At 49.6% G+C, this 22,346-nt stretch overlaps 1 protein-coding gene across 1 annotated transcript in view; it reads right to left on the bottom strand.

Annotated features, from left to right (window-relative positions):
* The window catches only part of LOC106603368 (cell adhesion molecule DSCAML1), a 127,680-nt gene that overhangs the window by 21,752 nt on the left and 83,582 nt on the right, over positions 1-22,346 (bottom strand). The window contains 16 exon segments of the mRNA XM_014196942.3: positions 580-726; positions 2,824-3,064; positions 3,152-3,222; positions 3,354-3,521; positions 3,635-3,763; positions 3,868-3,964; positions 4,152-4,351; positions 6,175-6,351; positions 6,595-6,714; positions 8,624-8,908; positions 9,940-10,212; positions 14,677-14,926; positions 14,928-14,974; positions 15,669-15,944; positions 20,041-20,319; positions 20,714-20,860. Coding sequence (XP_014052417.1) covers positions 580-726; positions 2,824-3,064; positions 3,152-3,222; positions 3,354-3,521; positions 3,635-3,763; positions 3,868-3,964; positions 4,152-4,351; positions 6,175-6,351; positions 6,595-6,714; positions 8,624-8,908; positions 9,940-10,212; positions 14,677-14,926; positions 14,928-14,974; positions 15,669-15,944; positions 20,041-20,319; positions 20,714-20,860 — 2,907 coding nt within the window.

The following is a 22,346-nucleotide window of genomic DNA, read 5'->3' as shown; positions in this document are numbered from 1 at the left end:
GAGGGAGAGAGAGTGAGAGAGAGAGAGAGAGAGAGAGAGAGAGGGAGAGGGAGAGAGAGTGAAAGAGAGAGAGAGAGAGGGAGAGGGAGAGGGAGAGAGGGAGAGAGAGGTAGAGAGAGAGAGAGAGGTAGAGGGAGAGAGAGAGAGAGTGAAAGAGAGAGAGAGAGAGGTAGAGGGAGAGGGAGAGAGAGAAAGTAAAAGAGAAAGTGATAGAGAGAGAAAGTAAGCCTTGTTTGCTCATGAATCGGAAGTGCACAAATTTGGAGGAAAATACAGGTTAGGGAAGGTAAACAACTATATATTTTTTTAATTCCAGGTAAACCAAAGACAGATTGGGAATGGGGCGTGTGAAGGGTTAGGAGCCAGATGAGGAGAGGGGTGTGAGTTAAGGGTTAACACACACAGAGACAGACAGGAGCAGGGCAGGCTAGGGCACAGTTAGAGAGTTTGGTACAGGTTCACACACCCATGTCAGACATCAGACAGACAGGTGGGGCCATGGGTTTGGGGTTTAGTTAGAATGATAGTTATGATAATTACTCTGCATCGGCCCCTGTGCCTGGCCCCCACAGCACCCACCTCCGTCGGGGAAGAGGGACCAGAACACCACGCGGTAGCCCTTCAGCACGCCATGTAGCGTCAGACGCGGGGGCTCCGCCCATGTGATCACCGCCTCGTCTGACGTCACCGAGATGGCCCGCACGTTCTGGGGTGGCTGGCTGGGCACTGGGGGTAGGAGAAAGGTCAGAGGTTAACATCACAGAGGGCTATAGTGTATGTTATTGAACACAGCTATCTCTGACTAATAGGATAGAAATAATAGTAATTGCAAAAAAATACTATTTATTCCAATCTTCAATTTTCAGTCACTGCAATGGGGAGAGAAACAGATGTAGAAAGTGAGGGATGACAGAGAGAGAGAGAGAGAGAGAGAGAGAGAGAGGGAGGGGCAGGTATAGCCGTCATTGTAAATAAGAATTTGTTCTCACCTGACTTGCCTAGTTAAATAAAGGTTCAATAATAAATAATAATAAGGGGGGAGGGAAAGAGGGATACACAGTAGCATATAACAGGGCAGACTGGACTGTTAAGGGTTAACATGAAGGATGCTGATGAGATGCAGACGGAGGATAAAAAGCAGAAGTGTGTGGACAGAGGACAATGTGTCCAGCTGTGTGATAATTGCAGCTGTAGAAGCAGCAGCGACAGACAGACAGACAGACAGACAAACGGAGAGAGTGTGTTTTAGTTATCATCACTACTATTAACATAATCAGGATCTACATCTAGCTCTATCATTAAGGCTGTACACACAGGGGAGAGGGGAGGGACGAAGAGGTTGTCTGTCTGATGTAAAGATTAAAAAAGAGCGTATTGAGAGGAGGAGACAGGGGGATTCCCCAATGAAAGCAAGGGGAGAGAGATTCAGGAGAAAAACAAATTGAATGATAAAAAAAGGGTGTGAATTGAAAGGGAATAGAGAGATAACCAGTGAAGAAGAGAGAGAGAGAGGGAGGGAGGAAGAGAGAGAGGCAGAGTGGGCAAGCATATTCATAGAGTAATGGGCCTCTCTCTCTCTAAGTCTAATGAGGGAGCTAATTACAACTGGAGAGTGATGGGGGAGGTGCTGCATGTTCATCTCCGCCATTTTGTCTCAGAGACTGTGTGTGAGAGTGTGTTTGCACAACTGAATCAATGCATGGTGCATCTCTATTCTTACATTGGACTCTATTTTCTATTCCTGTCGGCAAGTTAAACAAAATCCACCTGTTCTGCTATGCGGATGACACGCAGCTTAATCTACCAATCAGACCCAGTGACCAAGCTAGCGTAGCTAGCGTAACTAGCGTACACTTCACATGTGTCTTGCTGACATCAAATGTTGGATGTCTGACAATTTTCTCCAGCTCATGAGAAGAAATCTGAGGTTGTTTTATTTGGCCCCCACCTTGCTAGAGCATAGATTGTAAATAACCTCCACCGAAGTAAAGCCTACGGACAAAAGCCTTGGTGTCTTCTTTGACCCTGACCTAAACCTTGAGCTGCATGTCCTGATTTTATCATCTAAAAAATATAGCTAAGTCTTTTATTTCAGTCACTGATCTGGCAAAGTTATACATGCTTTTATTTCCTCGCGACTAGATTACTGTAGTTCTTTGTATACGTGTCTCAGAAATCACTCCATCATCTACAAAATGCTGCAGCTCGGCTTTTAATAACAGAAAATGTACAATATTACCACACCTATTTTAGCTTGGCTACCAGTCACTTTTAGAAAATGTTTTTAAATTCTATGAATCCCGTTTAAGCCTAGGCTAGGTTTAGCCCCATCCTATATCTCAGATCTTTTATCTCCCTACGAGCCAGGACGCAGCCTGTGATCCTCTGGAAGGGCACTGTTGATCATTCCAAGTCTAGGTTGAAAAGGAAAAGAGACCAGGCATTTGCCATTAGGGCCCCTAGACTTTGGAATGTTCTGCCAGAGCAGATCAGGCTTGCAGATTCAGTGCATCTTTTGAAAACCCTTCTGAAGACCCACTTTTATAAAGGTGCTTTAAATTTGATTGTAATTAGCTATCTTGTTTCATTCTCCTTCCTCCTGTCTTTGTTTCTTTGTTAGTACTTTTATTGTATTATTTTATGATGTGAAGCACTTTGTTACCTGTATTGAAAAGCACTATACAAATAAACGTTATTATTATTACAAGCAGAGTATGAATCTCCTCCCATCACCAACCCCCCCCCCCCCTCTCTCTCTGGCATTCGCCATCCCTCCCTACCACACAACCTCAAGTCTAGCTCTCTCCCTCCCTCCAGTCTTACCATCCTCCAGTGTGGTAGCGTTGATCTCAGTGCTAGAGGGGCCAGTGCCAGCCCTGTTGAAGGCCTGGACCACCACTCCATACTGGGCAAACTTCTTCAGGTTGTCCAGGGTGTACACCTCACTGTCCCCCGTGGCCTTCATCTCTACGATGCTGTACTGGCCGTTACTGCCCGGCCCGTTCTCACGGTAACCAATCTGGTAGCCCCGGATCACCCCGTTCTGAAGCTCCTTCCTTGGGGCCTGAGAGGCAGAGGACAGCTATGTCAGGACACTGACTGGAGATCAATGATGGTTCGTTTGAGAGGCATGATGGTTAATGACGTTTACCCTCCATGTGACCCGTATGCTCTGCGACGTCATTGGCTGGAGGATCACGTCCATAGGGGGCCCGTCAGGTTCTGTTGAGGTGAGATGTTGAAATGAGGGTTTCAATGACACCATACAAGACAGAATTTTAATTAGGGGTGTGTGTGTGTTTGTGCGTGCGTGCGTGTTCAAGTGTGTGTATATAAGTGTGTGTTAGACTTACGTGCTTCCTCAGTGCTGATGGTGAGCTCCTTGCTAGGCTGGCTGCGTCCGATCTTGTTGAAGGAGTACATGCGGATGCTGTAGACACAGGCAGGGTGCAGCTCCACGATGTTAGCCTGGTTGTTAGTGGGGGAGATGTTCCTGGTGGTGTACTTGTGATCCCAAGTATCTGTAACAAATAGAAGCAGATAGAGAGGACATTAGGGGACCAGAGAAAAGGGAGTTAGATTGAGGACAATAGGGATGTGAGGGTTTACAGGGTTGGACTGGTTGGACTCGTACCAGACTTGTTCTTATACTCGATGTCGTAGCTGGTGATGATGCTGTTGCCGTCGAACCTCTGGATCCAGCGCAGGTTCATACTGCGGTCCTTCACCTCTCTCACCTCCAACTCAGGAGGGTCAGGAGGCTCTGTGTGTGTGAGTGGATGAGGTTAAGTATCAATTTGACCTCAATCACTGGTTCGTCAACAGTGAGCCTATGTGCAGTAATAGCAGAGTGAGAGAGATAGGCACCTTGCACGGTAAGCTGGATGAGTCCTCGCCCCTCTCCGTATGAGTTGATGGCGTGGCAGGAGAAGAAGACTGAGTCCCCGCGCTCCGCTGGCTTCAGCTGCATGGGGACAGCAACACACATAGAAGACAGAGAGACGACATATTTAGTGGTCAAAACTACCCAGCATACAATATTGTACCCTTTAGTACTTTCATCTCAACTCAATTGGGCTCTGTTCTAAATTGTAATGCTCTTCAATTTCAATTCTCTCTCAACATTTTGCCCTCTTTCGTCAGTGTCTAACCTTGAGCGTGGAGATGACCTCGTCACCTTTCTTGTTGATGGTGATGGAGTAGCGGGGGTTCCTCTCTGCGTCGATGACGGTGTCGCCCCTCTCCCAGCGGATGATGATGGGCTGCTCCCCCCGCGCTGTGCAGTTCAGCTCCTTCACCTGGCCCTTGATGGCCATGGTGGTGTTGGGGTGCGACGTGATCATGGCTGGAACTGGAGACACACACAGAGAGATATTCATGAATGTGATGAATAGATATGGGGGAATGAGAGAAGGAAAGAGGGAGGGTATTAGAAAAATCAAGGAACTGTACAGGTGTGTAGAAAACAGAAATCCACCCTCCATCACTATCTGTTTTCATTTCACGCTCCGAGCCCTCGTGGCCCTCCCGCCCCCCCTCCCCTCTTCCTTCTTCCCTCCTCCTCCCCTCTTCCTTCTTCCCTCCTCCTCTCCACCGACATGGGTTATTGATCTGAGGGGTTCCTGCTGTTTTGTTTTCATCACCAATTCATCAGAACCTTTCTTTTCTTCAAACCACACACAGGACAGCCAGGACAGCCAGGACAGACAGGACAGCCAGGACAGCCAGGACAGCCAGGACAGCCAGGACAGACAGGACAGACAGGACAGCCAAGACAGACAGGACAGCCAGGACAGCCAGGACAGACAGGACAGCCAGGACAGCCAAGACAGACAGGACAGCCAGGACAGCCAAGACAGACAGGACAGCCAAGACAGACAGGACAGCCAGGACAGCCAGGACACACAGGACAGCCAAGACAGACAGGACAGCCAGGACAGCCAGGACAGACAGGACAGCCAGGACAGCCAAGACAGACAGGACAGCCAAGACAGACAGGACAGCCAGGACAGCCAGGACACACAGGACAGCCAAGACAGACAGGACAGCCAGGACAGCCAGGACACACAGGACAGCCAAGACACATAGGACAGCCAGGACACACAGGACAGCCAGGACACATAGGACAGACAGGACAGACAGGACAGCCAGGACATACAGGACACACAGGACAGCCAGGACATACAGGACAGCCAGGACACACAGGACACACAGGACACACAGGACAGCCAGGACAGACAGGACAGCCAAGACAGACAGGACAGACAGGACAGACAGGACATACAGGACAGCCAGGACACACAGGACAGCCAAGACACATAGGACAGCCAAGACACATAGGACAGCCAGGACACACAGGACAGACAGGACAGACAGGACAGCCAGGACAGACAGGACAGACAGGACACACAGGACAGCCAGGACATACAGGACAGCCAGGACACACCGGACAGCCAGGACACACAGGACAGACAGGACAGACAGGACAGCCAGGACATACAGGACAGCCAGGACACACAGGACAGCCAGGACAGCCAGGACATACAGGACAGCCAGGACACACAGGACAGCCAGGACATACAGGACAGCCAGGACACACAGGACAGCCAGGACAGCCAGGACATACAGGACAGCCAGGACACACAGGACAGACAGGACAGACAGGACAGCCAGGACAGACAGGACAGCCAAGACAGACAGGACAGACAGGACAGCCAGGACATACAGGACAGCCAGGACACACAGGACAGCCAAGACACATAGGACAGTCAGGACACACAGGACAGCCAGGACACACAGGACAGACAGGACAGACAGGACAGCCAGGACATACAGGACAGCCAGGACACACAGGACAGCCAGGACACTGGGGTGGGGTCAAACAAGAGGGCAGAACCAAGCTCAGCCCAGGGCTGGGGTCAAACAGGAGGGGAGAACCAAGCTCAGCCCAGGGCTGGGGTCAAACAGGAGGGGAGAACCAAGCTCAGCCCAGGGCTGGGGTCAAACAGGAGGGGAGAACCAAGCTCAGCCCAGGGCTGGAGATAGACACAACATTGAACCAAGAAATATACAACATGAAAGTTTCAGATAGAAAGATAGAGCGGGGAGAGAGAGAAAGAGAGAGAAAAGAGAGAGAAAGAGAGAGAAAGAGAGAGAGCTAGAGAGGTTACTCACTCTTGACAGTAAGAACCATGCTCTTGCTGATGTCAGAGCCCACTCCGTTGGAGGCCTGACAGAGGTAGTACCCCCGGTCGTCCTCCAGGACATGACGGATCAGCAGAGAGCCGTTCCCCATGATCTGGATCCGACCGGTCAGAGGCACAGGGTGGTACTGCTGGGGGTTTCCTATACCTACAGGGAGGAAGGGCACGGACAGGCCAACTCAAAGTTACCCATAGTGATCATGGTTTCTAATCTAAGTTATGATGTTACAGTAGAGAATAAAAATACAAAAATGGTCTAATTGTCTCTTTCGTCATCAATTCAACTTGATGATGAAAATGATGATGTATTTTTGGACAAGTTATTTTACTAAGATGAATGGAATAGTAACAGTGAGTTAGTTAGTTGATGTCAGTGCTGCAGGGTCTTTACCTTTGGCATGTTTCCACATGACTTTGGGAGGAGGGTATCCCTCCACAGAGCAGTTGAGTACTCCTGCCTTCCCATAGATCCCATCCTGGTTGTTAGGCTGTACCACGAAGCGAGGGGGAACTGAGGTGAAAAAGGTATATTGGTTACAATCAGTATAGAATAACAGTCATTATACATGATAACATCTCTAAAATGGTGGAGGTTCTTCATTATTCACCAATAAAAACTCTTCCTTTCAAATGACTTTTACACCCAATTAGCCCTTCCCTTGATTCCTCAACACCACACATTTTTCAACCCTCTTTTTGCATCTCATCGCCCCCTTTTTTCAACCTTTCCTCCCATCTCTTCCCCTCCTCCTTTCTCTTCCCCTCCCCCCATCTCTTCCCCTCCCCCCATCTCTTCCCCTCCTCCCATCTCTTCCCCTCCCCCCATCTCTTCCCCTCCTCCCATCTCTTCCCCTCCCCCCATCTCTTCCCCTCCTCCTTTCTCTTCCCCTCCCCCCATCTCTTCCCCTCCCCCCATCTCTTCCCCTCCCCCATCTCTTCCCCTCCCCCATCTCTTCCCCTCCTCCCATCTCTTCCCCTCCCCCCATCTCTTCCCCTCCTCCCATCTCTTCCCCTCCTCCCATCTCTTCCCCTCCCCCATCTCTTCCCCTCCTCCCATCTCTTCCCCTCCTCCCATCTCTTCCCCTCCCCCATCTCTTCCCCTCCTCCTATCCCTTCCCCTCCTCCATCTCTTCCCCTCCTCCCATCTCTTCCCTCCCCCATCTCTTCCCCTTCCTCCCATCTCTTCCCCTCCCCCATCTCTTCCCCTCCTCCTATCCCTTCCCCTCCCCATCTCTTCCCCTCCTCCCATCTCTTCCCCTCCTCCCATCTCTTCCCCTCCCCCCATCTCTTCCCCTCCTCCCATCTCTTCCCCTCCTCCCATCTCTTCCCCTCCTCCCATCTCTTCCCCTCTTCCCATCTCTTCCCCTCCTCCCATCTCTTCCCCTCCTCCCATCTCTTCCCCTCCTCCCATCTCTTCCCCTCCTCCCATCTCTTCCCCTCCCCCCATCTCTTCCCCTCCTCCCATCTCTTCCCCTCCTCCCATCTCTTCCCCTCCTCCCATCTCTTCCCCTCTTCCCATCTCTTCACCTCCTCCCATCTCTTCCCCTCCTCCCATCTCTTCTCCTCTTCCCATCTCTTCCCCTCCTCCCATCTCTTCCTCTCCTCCCATCTCTTCCCCTCCCCCATCTCTTCCCCTCCTCCCATCTCTTCCCCTCCTCCCATCTCTTCCCCTCTTCCCATCTCTTCCCCTCCTCCCATCTCTTCCCCTCCCCCATCTCTTCCCCTCCTCCCATCTCTTCCCCTCTTCCCATCTCTTCACCTCCTCCCATCTCTTCCCCTCCTCCTATCCCTTCCCCTCCCCCGTCTCTTCCTCTCCTCCCATCTCTTCCCCTCCTCCCATCTCTTCCCCTCCTCCCATCTCTTCCCCTCCTCCCATCTCTTCCCCTCCTCCCATCTCTTCCCCTCTTCCCATCTCTTCCCCTCCTCCCATCTCTTCCCCTCCTCCCATCTCTTCCCCTCTTCCCATCTCTTCCCCTCCTCCTATCCCTTCCCCTCCCCCGTCTCTTCCTCTCCTCCCATCTCTTCCCCTCCTCCCATCTCTTCCCCTCCTCCCATCTCTTCCCCTCCTCCCATCTCTTCCCCTCTTCCCATCTCTTCCCCTCCTCCCATCTCTTCCCCTCCTCCCATCTCTTCCCCTCCTCCCATCTCTTCCCCTCCTCCTATCCCTTCCCCTCCCCGTCTCTTCCTCTCCTCCCATCTCTTCCCCTCCTCCCATCTCTTCCCCTCCTCCCATCTCTTCACCTCCTCCCATCTCTTCCCCTCCTCCCGTCTCTTCCTCTCCTCCCATCTCTTCCCCTCTTCCCATCTCTTCCCCTCCTCCCATCTCTTCCCCTCCTCCCATCTCTTCCCCTCCTCCCATCTCTTCCCCTCCTCCCATCTCTTCCCCTTCCTCCCATCTCTTCCCCTCCTCCCTCTCTCACCGGTGACGATCAGCTGTCTCTCCCAGCTGACGGTTGCCGCGGCGTTGCTAGCGATGCAGGTGTAGTTTCCGTTGTGCTTCAGGGTCACCTTGGAGATCTGCAGGGAGCTCATGAACTCCTTGGTCTCTATGCCAACGCCGGAGGCGGAGCCAGGCACGATAAGCTGCCCATCTTTGTGCCATGTGATGCGGATAGGCATGTCACCTGACGACACCACGCAGGCGATGTACATCAGCTTTCCCACTGACGTGGAGGGGATGTCAAAGGGCTGGATCAGGGGCGGCACTGGGGGGCAGAGGTTACAACAGTAAGGGGTTAGAGGTCAGAGACTGGATTGGACACCTTGGGTGTAGAGAGAGGGGCACAGAGCAGGCTGTTGTTGGCCAGTGTAGTATGCCCCCTGACCACCCCTGCCATCTCCACTAGCCCATAATAGGGGCTCTGATTAGAGGCCAACTGGCGGAAGAAGTCATGCCGTTGCCATGGTAATGGAGGGGATTCGGGGTGGGGGGTGCTACAGCTGAGACATCTAGGGGATTTAATCTGGGCCTCATTATGATTAATCTAATTAAATCAGGGACATACTCACGCACACACACACCTCTACAGCTCCCCCAACACACACACACCTCTACAGCCCCCCCAACACACACACACCTCTACAACCCCCCCAACACACACACATCTCTACAACCCCCCCAACACACACACCCCTCTACAACCCCCCCCCAACACACACATCTCTACAGCCTCCTCCCCCCCACACACACACCTCTACAACCCCCCCAACACACAAACACCTCTACAACCCCCCAACACACACACACACCTCTACAGCCCCCCCCCCCACACACACACCTCTACAGCCCCCTCCAACATACACACACACACACACACCTCTTCAGCCCCCCCAACACACACACACCTCTACAACCCCCCCAACACAACACACCACACACCTCTACAACCCCCCCAACACACCACACACACACCTCTACAACCCCCCCAACACACACACACACACCTCTTCAGCCCCACCAACACACACATCTCTACAGCCCCCCCAACACACACACATGTAAAGCACCCACGCTTACCACTCAACACACACATACACATCCATATAAAGCTAGATGCTTTTAACAGCATGGTGTTAACACCCTGTTGAGCTGAGTGTCTGGTTACGTCTAGGAACAAATCCACTGCATTGTAGTGAACAGCCTGTCATTGGTAGTTTTCATACCTACTCCCTTTCTCTGACCTGTATTCCACCTTTGCCCCTACCCTTTGTCCCCCACCCCTGTCCAGTCCCCTACCTTTCACAGTGACGTGGACGGTCTGGTCGATGGAGGTCTGTGGCTGGATGAGCACACTACAAAGGTAGGTACCCTCGTCCATGCCCTTCTGCACATCACTCAGCCTCAGGGTTCCATTCTCATACACCACCTGGCGATGGTTGTCAGGCAGCAGCATGCCGTCCTTAAACCACTTGATAGAGTAGTAGGGGTAACCAATCACACGACAGGTTATAAAGGTGTTCCTTCCAGCTACAGCCGTGATGTCACGCATCTCCCTGATCCTAGGAGAGCCTGGAGACATAGAGAAGAGAGGGAGGACAGGGGAGAGGAGGAGAGGAGGGAGAGACATGGGGTGGAAGATAAGAGAGAGGGGAGGAGGACATGGGAGCAAAAGGGAGCAGAGGAGGAGGGGAGAGAGAGGAGAGAGAATATAAAGGTTGGGGAGAGAGTGATTGGGCAGATTGAGGGGTAAAGAGGGAGGACAGGGGAGAGAGTGATTGGGGCAGGTTGAGGGGTAGAGAGGGAGGACAGGGGAGAGAGTGATTGGGGCAGGTTGAGGGGTAGAGAGGGAGGACAGGGGGGAGAGTGATTGGGGCAGGTTGAGGGGTAGAGAGGGAGGACAGGGGAGAGAGTGATTGGGGCAGGTTGAGGGGTAGTGAGGGAGGACAGGGGAGAGAGTGATTGGGGCAGGTTGAGGGGTAGAGCGGGAGGACAGGGGAGAGAGTGATTGGGGCAGGTTGAGGGGTAGTGAGGGAGGACAGGGGGGAGAGTGATTGGGGCAGGTTGAGGGGTAGAGAGGGAGGACAGGGGAGAGAGTGATTGGGGCAGGTTGAGGGGTAGAGAGGGAGGACAGGGGAGAGAGTGATTGGGGCAGGTTGAGGGGTAGAGAGGGAGAACAGGGGAGAGAGTGATTGGGGTAGGTTGAGGGGTAGTGAGGGAGGACAGGGGAGAGAGTGATTGGGGCAGGTTGAGGGGTAGAGAGGGAGGACAGGGGAGAGAGTGATTGGGGCAGGATGAGGGGTAGAGAGGGAGGACAGGGGGAGAGTGATTGGGGCAGGTTGAGGGGTAGAGAGGGAGGACAGGGGAGAGAGTGATTGGGGCAGGTTGAGGGTAGTGAGGGAGGACAGGGGAGAGAGTGATTGGGGCAGGTTGAGGGGTAGAGAGGGAGAGGACAGGGGGAGAGAGGAGTGATTGGGGCAGGTTGAGGGGGTAGAGAGGGAGGGACAGGGGGAGAGAGTGATTGGGGCAGGTTGAGGGGTAGAGAGGGAGGACAGGGGAAGAGAGTGATTGGGGCAGGTTGAGGGGTAGTGAGGGAGGACAGGGGAGAGAGTGATTGGGGCAGATTGAGGGGTAGAGAGGGAGGACAGGGGAGAGAGTGATTGGGGCAGGTTTGAGGGGTAGAGAGGGAGGACAGGGGAGAGAGTGATTGGGGCAGGTTGAGGGGTAGTGAGGGAGTACAGGGGGAGAGAGTGATTGGGGGCAGGTTGAGGGGTAGAGAGGGAGGACAGGGGAGAGAGTGATTGGGGGCAGGATTGAGGGGTAGAGAGGGAGGACAGGGGAGAGAGTGATTGGGGCAGATTGAGGGGTAGAGAGGGAGGACAGGGAAGAGAGTGATTGGGGCAGGTTGAGGGGTAGTGAGGGGAGGACAGGGGAGAGAGTGATTGGGGCAGGTTGAGGGGTAGAGAGGGAGGACAGGGGAGAGAGTGATTGGGGCAGATTGAGGGGTAGAGAGGGAGGACAGGGGAGAGAGTGATTGGGGCAGGTTGAGGGGTAGAGAGGGAGGACAGGGGAGAGAGTGATTGGGGCAGGTTGAGGGGTAGTGAGGGAGTACAGGGGAGAGAGTGATTGGGGCAGGTTGAGGGGTAGAGAGGGAGGACAGGGGAGAGAGTGATTGGGGCAGGTTGAGGGGTAGTGAGGGAGGACAGGGGAGAGAGTGATTGGGGCAGGTTGAGGGGTAGAGAGGGGAGGACAGGGGAGAGAGTGATTGGGGCAGGTTGAGGGGTAGAGAGGGAGGACAGGGGAGAGAGTGATTGGGGCAGGTTGAGGGGTAGAGAGGGAGGACAGGGGGAGAGTGATTGGGGCAGGTTGAGGGGTAGTGAGGGAGGACAGGGGAGAGAGTGATTGGGGCAGGTTGAGGGGTAGTGAGGGAGGACAGGGGAGAGAGTGATTGGGGCAGGTTGAGGGGTAGAGAGGGAGGACAGGGGGGAGAGTGATTGGGGCAGGTTGAGGGGTAGAGAGGGGAGGACAGGGGGAGAGAGTGATTGGGGCAGGTTGAGGGGGTAGTGAGGGGAGGACAGGGGAGAGAGTGATTGGGGCAGGTTGAGGGGGTAGAGAGGGAGGACAGGGGAGAGAGTGATTGGGGCAGGTTGAGGGGTAGAGAGGGAGGACAGGGGAGAGAGTGATTGGGGCAGGTTGAGGGGTAGTGAGGGAGGACAGGGGAGAGAGTGATTGGGGCAGGTTGAGGGGTAGTGAGGGAGGACAGGGGAGAGAGTGATTGGGGCAGGTTGAGGGGTAGAGAGGGAGGACAGGGGAGAGAGTGATTGGGGCAGGTTGAGGGGTAGAGAGGGAGGACAGGGGAGAGAGTGATTGGGGCAGGTTGAGGGGTAGTGAGGGAGGACAGGGGAGAGAGTGATTGGGGCAGATTGAGGGGTAGAGAGGGAGGACAGGGGAGAGAGTGATTGGGGCAGGTTGAGGGGTAGAGAGGGAGGACAGGGGAGAGAGTGATTGGGGCAGGTTGAGGGGTAGAGAGGGAGGACAGGGGAGAGAGTGATTGGGGCAGGTTGAGGGGTAGTGAGGGAGGACAGGGGAGAGAGTGATTGGGGCAGATTGAGGGGTAGAGAGGGAGGACAGGGAAGAGAGTGATTGGGGCAGGTTGAGGGGTAGAGAGGGAGAACAGGGGAGTGAGTGATTGGGGCAGGTTGAGGGGTAGAGAGGGAGGACAGGGGAGAGAGTGATTGGGGCAGGTTGAGGGGTAGAGAGGGAGGACAGGGGAGAGAGTGATTGGGGCAGGTTGAGGGGTAGAGAGGGAGGACAGGGGAGAGAGTGATTGGGGCAGATTGAGGGGTAGAGAGGGAGGACAGGGGAGAGAGTGATTGGGGCAGGTTGAGGGGTAGAGAGGGAGGACAGGGGAGAGAGTGATTGGGGCAGGTTGAGGGGTAGTGAGGGAGGACAGGGGAGAGAGTGATTGGGGCAGGTTGAGGGGTAGAGAGGGAGGACAGGGGAGAGAGTGATTGGGGCAGATTGAGGGGTAGAGAGGGAGGACAGGGGAGAGAGTGATTGGGGCAGGTTGAGGGGTAGAGAGGGAGGACAGGGGAGAGAGTGATTGGGGCAGGTTGAGGGGTAGAGAGGGAGGACAGGGGAGAGAGTGATTGGGGCAGGTTGAGGAGTGGAGAGGGAGAACAAGGGAGAGAGTGATTGGGGCAGGTTGAGGGGTAGAGAGGGAGGACAGGGGAGAGAGTGATTGGGGCAGGTTGAGGGGTAGAGAGGGAGGACAGGGGAGAGAGTGATTGGGGCAGGTTGAGGGGTATAGAGGGAGGACAGGGGAGAGAGTGATTGGGGCAGGTTGAGGGGTAGTGAGGGAGGACAGGGGGGAGAGTGATTGGGGCAGGTTGAGGGGGAGAGAGGGAGGACAGGGGAGAGAGTGATTGGGGCAGGTTGAGGGGTAGAGAGGGAGGACAGGGGAGAGAGTGATTGGGGCAGATTGAGGGGTAGAGAGGGAGGACAGGGGAGAGAGTGATTGGGGCAGGGTGAGGGGTAGAGAGGGAGGACAGGGGAGAGAGTGATTGGGGCAGGTTGAGGGGTAGAGAGGGAGGTTAGTGATGCCTCCTAATCATACTGGTAATATTTGTAATATCGATGAATTATTTGTGTTTTCTAAGTGATTGTGTGTATGGGGTATATGCACGTGTTTGACTACATTACCCGCACTAACACTGTCCTAAGGTCTTGATGAGAACAGACATAGATAGAGACAGGCATTAGAGATAGAGACAGACAGACAGACAGACAGACAGACAGACAGACAGACAGACAGACAGACAGACAGACAGACAGACAGACAGACAGACAGACAGACAGACAGACAGACAGACAGACAGACAGACAGAGAAATAGAAAGAGAGAGAGAGACACATTCAGAGGGAGAAACTGAGAGAAAGGAAGAGGGATGACGGGAAGAAATGAACTCTAAGCCCAGCTGATCTGTTGTACCTGTCCTTGTGCTTGTCTCCACCCCCTTCCAGGTGTCGCCCATCTTCCCTATTATCCCCTGTGTATTTATACCTGTGTTCTCTGTCTGTTTGTTGCCAGTTCGTCTTGTTCGTTCAAGCTTACCAGCGTTTTCTCTGTCAGCTCCTTTCGTTTTCCAGCCTCTCTTTGCTAGTCCTCCCGGTTTTGACCTTTGCCTGTCCTGACCCTGTTCCCGCCCGCCTGACCTCTCTGCCTGACCCTGAGTCCGCCTGTCGTCCGGTACCTCTGCCTTACCCTGGATTTGCGACTCCTGCCTGCCCTGACCTGTCTTTGCCTGCCCCTGTTTGCTACAATAAAGAGTGTTACTTCGACAGTCTGCATCTGGGTCTTACCTTGATTCTGAAAGTGTGTGTTAGTGCATGTACGCATGTGGGTTGGATGTGTGTATGTGTTGCACGTGCATCTAACTCCCTACACATCTCCACCTGTCTCTGTACTACGTGCATGTTTTAGTGTGTGTATAGGTGCGGGTGTGGGGTGTGTGTATATTGAAAAGTAGACAGGCACCTCTTACGTTTATGCGCGCTTGGTACTCGGCGCTACCGGCCGAGTTGCGTGCGGCGCAGCGATACACTCCCCCGTCGCGGATGGCCGGGCTGCTTACGTTGACATGTGACACGGTCAGGCCGTCTGATAGGGTGTACTGGCTGGTCTTGTAGGCAGAGTCTCGCACCACAGGCTCGTCGTCCAGCGTCCAGGTGATGGAAGGGGGTGGGGCTCCTTTGGCGCCACACATCAGGGAGAAGGGCTCACCGGGGGGCAACCACGCGCTCACTGAAGGACGACACGATACGAGGAGTACCATCTACAGGAGAGAGAGAGAGAGAAAGAGAAAGGGAGAGAGAGAAAGCAAGAGTGAGAAAGAGAAAGAGAGAGAGATTGAGAGAGAGAAAGTGTGAGAGAGAGAGAGAGAGAGAGAAAGAGAGAAAGAGAGAGAGTGAAAGCGAGAGTGAGAAAGAGAAAGAGAAAGCGAGAGAGAGAGAAAGCGAGAGTGAGAGAGAGAAAGAGAGAGAGAGAGAAAGAGAGAGAGAGAGAGAAAGTGAGAGAGAAAGCAAGAGTGAGAAAGAGAAAGAGAAAGAGAGAGAAAGAGATAGAAAGCGAGAGTGAGAGAGAGAAAGAGAGAGAGAGAGATAAGAAAAGTGAGATTCACAGCTTTTCAGTTATAAATGTTAAGAATAAAGTTGCCTGCTTCCCCACCTCCCATCCCTCTTTCCCTCCCACCTCCCCTCCCACCTCCCATCCCTCTTTCCCTCCCACCTCCCCTCCCACCTCCCATCCCTCTTTCCCTCCCACCTCCCCTCCCTCCTTCCCTCCCACCTCCCCTCCCACCCCCCTCCCTCCTCCCCTCCCACCTCCCCTCCTTTCTCCCATCCCTCCCACCTCCCATCCCTCCTTGTCTCCCACCTCCCCTCCCTCCTTCCCTCCCACCTCCCATCCCTCCTTCCCTCCCTCCTCCCCTCCCACCTCCCATCCCTCCTTCCCTCTCTCCATCCTTTTACCCTCCAGCAGTATGATAGAGAAGTCCTGGGCAGTGTGGCCCTTGCGGGAGGCGAAGCACTGGTAGGCCCCAGAGTGGCTCTTCTGAGCCGCTGTGATCTGCAGGGTGTCATTGTGGGGGCCCTGGATAGAGATGTGCTGGTCTGGGACTATAGGGTCTGTGTTCCTGTACCAGGCCACTGTGTACTCTGGAGAACCCTCCACGGCACAGGTAAAGAACAGGGTACTGCTGATGCCCGTCTTTAGACTCTTGGGGGAGAGGGTCACTCGCAGGGGGTCTGGGGAGGAGAGAGAACACACACATGAGTAATACACACACACAAAGAGAGAAAAACAAAACAGCTCAATCAGTTGAGGAGACTCATTAAAAAAGCAGCTGGAGACATCTCTTCACATCTCTGTCCATGTACGTACATGTGTGTGTGTGTGTGTGTGTGTTTGTGTTTAAATGTCAGTGAGCAATAAGGCAGCTGGTGGCGTGTTCTGGGGGGCCTGGCTGTGCCACCCAACCCCCCCTCACCCTGTCAGAGTCACACTCTGTGCTGCCATGATGTGCCTACTGGCAAAGCCTGCCTCTGCTCTCTCTTTATCTCTTTCTTGCCCTCTCTCTCAGTTTCTCTCTTTCTCTTCTCTGTGTTTATATAAATCTGTCTCTCTCTCTCTTCCCTTGTCTCTCTGAATGACTGTACAGTATATACTTCTACTTCTTCAGTGTTCCTTCTCGGTCTCCTTCTTTTACTCCATCCATCCATTTTACTCCTGCTCTCTGCATCCGTCTCTCTCTGACAGTGAGTGGTGTTGGCAGTAGTGTGAAGTGTTCAGTCTCAGTGCATTACAGTCCTGTCCTCTGTCTGGAGACCTGATCTGACAGGGTATCAAACACCACACACCCATTCATACTCATCCATTTCTCACACACATTATATGTTATTATACATCCTGTGTTATTATATATTATGTGTTATTATACATCCTGTGTTATTACACATTATGTGTTATTATATATTATATGTTATTATACATCATGTGTTATTACACATTATATGTTATTATACATCCTGTGTTATTATATATTATGTGTTATTATACATCCTGTGTTATTACACATTATGTGTTATTATATATTATATGTTATTATACATCATGTGTTATTACACATTATATGTTATTATACATCCTGTGTTATTATATATTATGTGTTATTATACATCCTGTGTTATTACACATTATGTGTTATTATATATTATATGTTATTATACATCATGTGTTATTACACATTATATGTTATTAGACATCATGTGTTATTACATATTATATGTTATTATATATTGTGTGTTATTATATATTATGTGTTATTATACATCATGTGTTATTACACATTATGTGATATTATACATTATATGTTATTATATATTATGTGTTATTATATATTATGTGTTATTACACATTATGTGATATTATACATTATAATGTGTTATTACACATTATATGTTATTATACATCATGTGTTATTACATATTATGTGATATTATACATTATATGTTATTATATATTATGTGTTATTACACATTATATGTTATTATACATCATGTGTTATTACATATTATGTGATATTATACATTATATGTTATTATATATTAGGTGTTATTACATATGATGTGATATTATACATTATATGTTATTATATATTATGTGTTATTATATATTATGTGTTATTATATATTATGTGTTATTATATATTGTGTGTTATTATACTGTATATGTTATTATATATTATGTGTTATTATATATGATGTGTTATTATATATTGTGTGTTATTATATATTATGTGTTATTATATATTGTGTGTTATTATACATTATATGTTATTATATATTATGTGTTATTATATATTGTGTGTTATTATACATTATATGTTATTATATATCATGTGTTATTATATATTATGTGTTATTATATATTATGTGTTATTATATATTATGTGTTATAATAAATTATGTGTACTATACAGTTGAAGTCGGAAGTTTACAGTCATGAAAACTCGTTTTTCAACCACTCCACAAATGTCTTGTTAACAAACTATAGTTTTGGCAAGTCGGTTAAGACATCTATTTTGTGCAGGACACAAGTCATTTTTCCATCAATTGTTTACAGACAGATTATTTCAATTATAATTCACTGTATCACAAGTCCAGTGGGTCAGACGTTTACATACATTAAGTTGACTGTGCCTTTAAACAGCTTGGAAAATTCCAGAAAATGATGTCATGGCTTTAGAAGCTTCTGATAGGCTAATTGACATCATTTGAGTCAATTGGAGGTGTACTTGTGGATGTATTTCAAGGTCAACCTTCAAACTCAGTGCCTCTTTGCTTGACATCATGGGAAAATCAAACGAAATCAGCCAAGACCTCAGAAAAAGAATTGTAGACCACAAGTCTGGTTCATCCTTTGGAGCAATTTCCAAACGCCTGAAGGTACCACGTTCATCTGTACAAACAATAGTATGCAAGTATAAACACCATGGGACCACGCAGCCGTCATACCGCTCAGGAAGGAGACGCGTTCTGTCTCCTAGAGATGAACGTACTTTAGTGTGAAAAGTGCAAATAATTCCCAGAACAACAGCAAAGGACCTTGTGAAGATGCTGGAGGAAACAGGTACAAAAGTATCTATATCCACAGTAAAATGAGTCCTATAGCGACATAACCTAAAAGGCCGCTCAGCAAGGAAGAAGCCACTGCTCCAAAACCGGCATAAAAAAGTCAGACTACGGTTTGCAACTGCACATGGGGACAAAGATCGTACTTTTTGGAGAAATGTCCTCTGGTCTGATGAAACAAAAATAGAACTGTTTGGCCATGATGACCATCATTATGTTTGGAGGAAAAAGGGGGAGGCTTGCAAGCCGAAGAACATCATCCCAACCGTAAAGCACGGGGGTGGCAACATCATGTTGTGGGGGTGCTTTGCTGCAGGAGGGACTGGTGCACTTCACAAAATAGATGGCATCATGAGGGAGAGAAATGATGTGGGTATATTGAAGCAACATCTCAAGACATCAGTCAGGAAGTTAAAGCTTGGTCGCAAATGTGTCTTCCAAATGGACAATGACCCCAAGCATACTTCCAAAGTTGTGGCAAAATGGCTTAAGGGCAACAAAGTCAAGGTATTGGAGTGGCCATCACAAAGCCCTGACCTCAATCCGATAGAAAATGTGTGGGCAGAACTGAAAAAGCATGTGCGAGCAAGGAGGCCTACAAACCTGACTCAGTTACACCAGCTCTGTCAGGAGGAATGGGCCAAAGTTCACCCAACTTATTGTGGGAAGCTTGTGGAAGGCTACCCAAAACGTTTGGCCCAAGTTAAACAATTTAAAGGCAATGCTACCAAATACTAATTGAGTGTATGTAAACTTCTGACCCACTGGGAATGTGATGAAAGAAATAAAAGCTGAACTAAATCATTCTCTCTACTATTATTCTGACATTTCACATTCTTAAAATAAAGTGGTGATCCTAACTGACCTAAGACAGGGAATTTTGACTAGGATTAAATGTCAGGAATTGTGAAAAACTGAGTTTAAATGTATTTGGCTAAGGTGTATGTAAACTTCCGACTTCAACGGTATATTAGGTGTTATTATATATTATATGTTATTATATATTATATGTTATTATATATTGTGTTATTATATGATGTGTTATTATACATTATATGTTATTATATATTGTGTTATTATATATGATGTGTTATTATACATTATATGTTATTATACATTATATGTTATTATATATTATGCTATTATATATGATGTGATATTATATATGATGTGTTATTATATATTATATGTTATTATACATTATATGATATTATACATGATATGTTATTATATATTATGTGTTATTATATATGATGTGTTATTATATATTATGTGTTATTATATATGATGTGTTATTATATATTATATGTTATTATACATGTATGATATTATACATTATATGTTATTATATATTATATGTTATTATACATGATATGTTATTATATATTATGTGTTATTATATATGATGTGTTATTATATATTATATGTTATTATATATTATGTGTTATTATATATGATCTGTTATTATATATTATATGTTATTATACATGTATGATATTATACATTATATGTTATTATATATTATATGTTATTATACATGATATGTTACTATACACTATATGTGTGAATGTGTGTGTGTGTGTGTACAGTATATGTGCCTGTCCGAGGACAGTGTGAGTGTATCTGTACATGGCTGTCTGTTTTGGGGGTCTGTGCTAACCTTAACCCCCCCACTCCCACTCTCTAGCCCCCCCTCTCCTCATCTCCTTACCTATGACATAAAGTGCTCCGGACACCTCCTTGGAGCCGAAGCTGTTGGTGACCTCACAGGCGTAGCTGCCGCTGTCCTCCTGCCTGAGGTCACTGATGGTCAGACCCGTGAGGCGCCGCGTCCAGTGGGCATCGGAAGGCAGTGGACGGCCGTCCTTCAGCCAGCGCACTGTGGGGCTGGGGTACCCTGCTGCAATGCAGGGAAGCTCCACACTCTGACCCGCCCGCAACTCCCCCGCCTGGAAACTGTCCAGGATAGAGGGAGACGACTCTGTGGGGTCTGGAGGAGAGGGGGGGGGGGGGTTACGCTTTGGACTGGGGATGTTTATTAATAACTCACATACTGTATATTACACACACAGAACACTGTATATTACACACACAGAACACTGTATACTGGTACTCAGAGAAACACAGACATACTGTATATTACACACACAGAACACTGTATACTGGTACTCAGAGAAACACAGACATACTGTATATTACACACACAGAACACTGTATACTGGTACTCAGAGAAACACAGACATACTGTATATTACACACACAGAACACTGTATACTGGTACTCAGAGAAACACAGACATACTGTATATTACACACACAGAACACTGTATACTGGTACTCAGAGAAATACAGACACTGACATACTTTACACACAGTCCTACTCACCCATGACAGACAGCCTGGCTCCATTACTCTGGCGTGTCTCTCCGCTGTATTTGTGCTTGGTGATGCAGCGGTAGGTAGAGAGGCCATCCTCTTTCTGGACATCTGAGATGTACAGAGCACCAAAGGATGTCAGGAAGAACCTGTTAGCTGTTAGAAAGAGACAGAGAGAGAAAGACAGAGATAAAACTATTTAACAAAGCCTAAAAATAACTAAAGGTCCTGAGCGAACAACTCAGTCAGAGCAGGGTGACTGCTATACAGATCCTTGGCAACCTGTCATAGCCAAGAGGAAACACGCTGAACTCACTATCAAACATGCAATACAATCACATTGTGAAACACTTCGGTCAGTCAAAAATGGTCAAACACTCATCACATACAGTACAGTCTTTATCACCATTGCTACTCCAGTAATGTTATCATTGTTGTGGTGGTTCTAGAACACAACAAGATGAGCTCAGGTCTGGTAAGTGGGTCAGTGTGTGATGTACCCTGCCAGACTGTGCCCTATTTTCAGCCTGTGCCCATCTGACAGGCCCTGCCCACTTATTGAAGTGGTAGAAGGGGAGAGAGGGAGAGAGGGAGAGAGGGATAGAAGGAGAGAGAGTGAGAGAGAGAGGAGAGAGGGAGAGATGAGGAGAGAGGGAGAGAGGGAGAGAGGGAGAGAAAGGGAGAAAGGGAGAGAGGGGAGAGTGGGAGAGAGAGGGAGAGTGGGAGAGAGAGGAGAAAGGGAGAGAGAGGGAGAGAGGAGAGAGCAGAGGGAGAGAGAAGAGAGGGAGAGAGTGAGAGAGGGAGAGAGGAAGAGAGGAGAGAGGGAGATAGGAGAGAGGGAGAGAGAGAGAGAGAGAGAGAGAGAGGGAGAGAGAGAGAGGGGAGAAAGAGAGGGAGAGAGAGGGAGAGAGGAGGGAGAGAGGAGAGAGGGAGTGAGGTAGAGATGGTGCGAATGAGAGCGAGGGAGAGTGGAGAGAGGGCGAGAGATGAGAGAGAGGGAGAGAGGGAGAGAAAGGGAGAGAGAGGGAGAGAGTGGGAGAGAGAGAGGGAGAGAGAGGGAGAGAGAAGAGAAGGAGAGAGGAAAGAGGGAGAGCTGGAGAAAGAGAGAGAGGGAGAGAGAGGGAAAGAGGGGAGAGGGGAGAGAGGAGAGGGAGAGAGAGAGACTGTGCAGGCTGTCAGACTGTGTGTGTGTTGAGGGTAGGGGTACAGTCGCATCGCAGGCTGTAATTTCACAGTCAGCCCTTGTTTGCACCCCTGAATTAAGCCTTACAGGATAATGTGCACTTTAAGATTTCAACCCCCATAACACCAACCGCCACGCTGTCACAACACACTGACATGTAGACAGAGAGGGAGAGAGAGAGGGGGAGGGAGAGCGAGAGGGGGATAGAACTAGGGAAAGAGAGATCTGTCACAAACAGATGCCGTGGAGACACCTCCAGAACAGGAGCCATTTTAATCACATGATCTCCTCCACTATCCAGCCATCTTAATTGTTTCTCTTGTTTATTCAATTTCTCTATCTTTAATCATCTCTCTCGATCTATCCTTCTTAGCCCTCAAAATTCTTTTTTTCCCTTTCCTTCCTCTCTCTCTTCCTCTCTCTCCCTCACTCTTTCTCTCTCTCCGTCTCTCGTCTCCC

The sequence above is a fragment of the Salmo salar genome, chromosome 04, assembly GCF_965601325.2.
Source record: "Salmo salar chromosome 04, fSalSal1, whole genome shotgun sequence".
Taxonomy (NCBI): Eukaryota; Metazoa; Chordata; class Actinopteri; order Salmoniformes; family Salmonidae; genus Salmo; species Salmo salar.
Note: the sequence above shows the minus strand (reverse complement) of the source record. Positions and strands in the feature narration are given on the sequence as shown.